The sequence below is a fragment of the Bactrocera neohumeralis genome, chromosome 3, assembly GCF_024586455.1.
Source record: "Bactrocera neohumeralis isolate Rockhampton chromosome 3, APGP_CSIRO_Bneo_wtdbg2-racon-allhic-juicebox.fasta_v2, whole genome shotgun sequence".
NCBI lineage: Eukaryota > Metazoa > Arthropoda > Insecta > Diptera > Tephritidae > Bactrocera > Bactrocera neohumeralis.
Window position 1 is genome coordinate 5,618,788 of NC_065920.1, and position 4,519 is coordinate 5,623,306.

Here is a 4,519-nt window from a genome sequence, read left to right on the forward strand (position 1 = left end):
CTAGTAACTAAGCAATAAATATTTATTTGATTATTTTTGACCATTTCAAGCCTATTGGTGGTAAGCGCCAATTCCCCACGCAGCTCTTACTAACACATAGTTTTTTTTGATTTACTTTCAGATGTTCTTTCCATTGTCACATATTTTGCTGATCACGCTGATTTTGTCGCCAAGCGCGTATAGCGCTTACAACATTTTATTTATGGGTCCTTTCCCCGCGCCAAGTCATTGGATGTTTATGGAACATTTTTTGGCGCCACTACTGCAGCGTGGACACCATGTTACGACATTAACCAATCATCCAGCCAAGCAAATGCATCCAAATTTAACAGAAATCCTTATTAAGCCGCCGCTGAATCTGGCATATTACCGTAAATAACGAAAACCAGCCTGAAGTTATCTGTGTCTTTAACACCGCTTTATTTCTATTTATCTTACAGATCCTAAAGAAAACATGTTTAAGATGCAGTTCAGCAGTGATTTCGAAAATTTGCACTTATATTGGGAAACCGGTTTAACGAGTAGCGAATATGCGCTCAATCAATCCAACGTGAAATCCTTGATCGCTAGTAAAGATTTGCATTTCGATCTTGTCATCTTGGAGCAGTTCTTTCACGAGAGTTTTCTCATGTTTGCGCACAAATTTAAATGTCCTGTCGTAACACTGGGCACCTTGGGTTGTGCTGACAATATGGATCGTGCCATGGGTCTGTTAACGCCCTGGTCCTTTGTGCCACATTTATTTCTCTCGGATATAAATCAAATGGACTTCTATCAACGCGCTTATAATGTATATATTTCGCTCTACGATGCCTTCTTTAGGCATTGGTTTTACTTGCCGCAAATGCAAGCAATGGCGGAGCGACATTTCGGCGGGTTTATCGAAGGTAAGCAATTAGTAAAATTATTAATCAATTCGTGACCATGCCTCAGGGCACCAAAAATCAATCTATCAAAAAGTAATAATGAGGCGAACTCTGTATAAATTAGCTAGGGGTTATTTAAGCATCCTTTAAGTATTATATGGCAAAAGAGTGCTAAAATATACAGTAAATTTTCTCTCATAGGCCCTCTCCCACATGTAAACGAGCTGGTTCAAAATATCTCACTAATGCTGATCAACTCTCATCGCAGCTTAGATGCACCACGTCCAAGCATGCCTGGCTTAGTGAGCGTCGGTGGCATACATATCAAACCAGTGAAGCCGCTGCCAGCAGAACTGCAGGTGCCAGCATCCTTTCACTTTCTTACTCTCTGCCGCAACTAACTCTCTAAGGTTTGCGCTCTATTTTCAGCGCTATCTTGACAGCTCAACAGATGGTGTCATCTACTTTAGTCTCGGCACGTATATACACAGTGTGGACATGCCGAGTGGCCACATCAAAATTCTGCTCGATGCCTTCGCTCAACTCAAGCAGAATGTCTTGTGGAAGTATGAGAATGCGACGATCGACGCTGAGCTACCGCCCAATGTGAGGATCAGTAAATGGCTGCCACAAAACGATATTTTCGCACACGCCAATACGAAGTTAATCATCACACATGGCGGCATATTCAGCACGCAAGAGGGTGTTTACTGGGGCATACCGCTCTTGTTTATACCGATCTTTGGTGATCAGCATCGCAACGCCCGAAAGGCAGTACACGCTGGCTATGCGCGCTCTTTACTCTTCGATAAATTGACGAGTGATGATCTGGTGCAAAACATACAACTGCTGCTGAATGATCCTCAATACAAGCAAAAGGCTTTGGAGGCTTCAGGCCGCTTTAGAGATAATCCTATACATCCATTGGAGGAGGCCACCTACTGGATGGAATATGTGATGAGACATAGCGGCGCCCCACATTTGAAATCGCGTAGCGCTTACATGCCGCTCTATCAGTACTTGTTATTGGATGTGTTGGGCTGTACGCTATTGTTGGTGTTATTGATTGTTTTATTGATTATTGTAATCGTAAGAGTACTTAAGCGTTGCCTTGCAGTAAGGCTGAAAGCAAATGAGGACAGGCAAAAAAAGCAGAAATAAATTTGTTATTGTTTTATGCGGAGAAAACTTTGAAGTATATTTAAGCGTTACTCTCTTAGAAATATTTGTATTTTAATGCAAGGGCACAGGAATGCCTATAGCCGCCCACGAGATAGTAAATTTCTGTTGCAATTAGGCGTTGTCGCCAAGTACTTTTCGAACCGTCATTTTTTATACATATTCTTTCTTTTGATACAACCAATAATTATTGCTTAGAAGGTAAACAAATAATATTAATTGTTTCTGCTACAAATTACTTGCAGTCACTATGAAAACAGGTTGTTCGCATCTAGACTTTGTGCTTACGTATACTATCGCTCAGCAATGTCTTTATATGCATGCCCTATGCACTGGCACTTACGCTCGTCTAGAACTCGCTTCTACTCGCCTACTAAATCATTTTGATAAGCAGGAAATTAAAAAAATAATAATATTTAGTGCATTACTTTAAGCGTTAAGCATTTTTTGCGAAGCTATGAAGAAATTAAAAAGCAGAAACGATGAAGCTTTAAAACGCTTGGAAACGAAATAAATTTTAATAATCAAAAGCAATTAGAAACTCAATATTATGTTTGGTTTAATTTATGTTTAGAAAATATTCTATGCGCTCTAATCAAAATTTGCGCAATGAATATATACATAATATATACATAAATAAAATACGTGTTTTTGAATATGAGATCATAAGCCAATAGGAGATTGATAGCCAAAATGTGGTCACAACTAATTGCAAAAACTATTTTAAGCACGTGTTTGAAAAAATTACGGTGCAAAGGCTATTTTTCACTTTCACTTTTACTAGACAAATAGACAATTTTAGAGTTTTAGTTTTATTTTTTATGAGTGGACTTGCGAGTTAATGTGCTGAGCGCTATCTTGCGTGGCGATTCGATCAGCCATTAAGTAAGGGCCAGATAAGAAGGTCCAACTATTGCATAGTTTTTAGAAACTCAAGTATTTTCAACATTTTAATGATGGAAAGTTTCAACCATGTATCAGTGCCAAAGTACCGTTATGCACCAATATTTTTTCGCAACATTTTCAAATATGGCGAAAAGGATTGGTTTGAGAACATATGTACATAATTATGCATTCAGTAGCAAACTCATTTTTCTTGGAAACCTCTCCCAGCCGTCGCCCACTATAATAATAGGTTGTCAAAAAAGTCTTGCGGTATTTTCGCTAGTTGGCGATGAAAGCGCGTAGTTCTAGTTTTATTCGCCGCACCGGGTCATGCTATACCTTTTTGGAAAGCTCATTTCACGCGCTAACACGTGTTTGATTGATTGTCGTTTCTTTTAAGTCGTTCGTGAGTTATAGCGTCGCAAACATGGAGCAAAATAAAGAGAAAATACGGCATATTTTACAGTACTACTACGATAAAGGCAAAAATGCATCTCAAGCCGACCATAAAATTTGTGCAGTTTATGGACCCGATACAGTTTCCATTTCCACCGCACAACGATGGTTTCAACGTTTTCGTTCTGGTGTAGAGGTAGTCGAAGATGCGCCAAAATTTTGTCGAAAATTGCGATAAAATCGCTGAATTGGTCGAAAGAGACCGGCATAGTAGCAGCCGTAGCATCGGTCAAGAGCTGGGCATGAGTCATAAAAAATGCATTTCAATTTCAATAAAATAAAAAAAATTCAATAAAAATACCGCAAGACTTTTTGAGATACAATTCGTAAATCTTCAGGATCTTGTCTGACATGATGAAGGATTTTTCGTGTTTGAAAGGCTTTTAACATTCAAAAAGATTTTCAAAAATCAATTGTCTTATTTGAAATTGAAAATTTTCGCGCCTTTAAATTTTCACTGACATTTTTATTCTTTTGTAAATGTCTTTCAAAAATCTAATTTTTATTCAAATGTTTTCTTTTCCTTCGGCTAAGATAAAACACGATTTTAACTAAAAAATCGTATAAACGCATTTATGTACATAAAAAAATTCTAATAAAATATTTCATTTGTCGGTAATTTGGATCATTCAGCCCTATCTTAAATCAAATTATGTATGAGTCGTCGAATGTCTACCAACCAAAGATACTTTTTATCACGTTTTTCGAGCGCTTTATCGTTTCTGCTAGCTTACTTTCTCTCAATATCCTAAGTGGAAGGTTAGTAAAAATATTTAGCTAGGGAATGTAATGATACCTGATATATTGTATGAAGGGTGGACCATAACTTAGGTAAATCCGCGAACAATTATTTCGAGTGCTTTTTCGAGTTACGAATGTTCGGTATATGAGTGTGTGGCTATCAATCGGTGAATCTGAAGATGGAGTCTCCAAGAGAAAAAACGTAGACTACTGGTGGCTGTAGAACACTATGCATATATGCATCATGTATATGTGAGTTTATCTACAAACGACATATATACTTCACTAACCTTAAAGGCTAAAAGTAACTGTCCCACAGTTTCAGTGACATGTTTGTAAACAGCACTGGCACAAAGAAGAAATAATAAGAATAATAATTACACATCTATAAA

At 37.7% G+C, this 4,519-nt stretch overlaps 1 protein-coding gene across 1 annotated transcript; it reads left to right on the forward strand.

Annotated features, from left to right (window-relative positions):
- The first annotated feature begins 238 nt into the window (after positions 1-238).
- LOC126752841 (UDP-glucosyltransferase 2-like) lies at positions 239-2,027 on the forward strand. Its single transcript, XM_050463836.1, has 4 exons — positions 239-371; positions 441-887; positions 1,068-1,225; positions 1,296-2,027. Exons 1-4 carry the CDS (start codon positions 239-241, stop codon positions 2,025-2,027), a joined length of 1,470 nt encoding a protein of 489 aa, XP_050319793.1.
- The last annotated feature ends 2,492 nt before the right edge of the window (positions 2,028-4,519 follow it).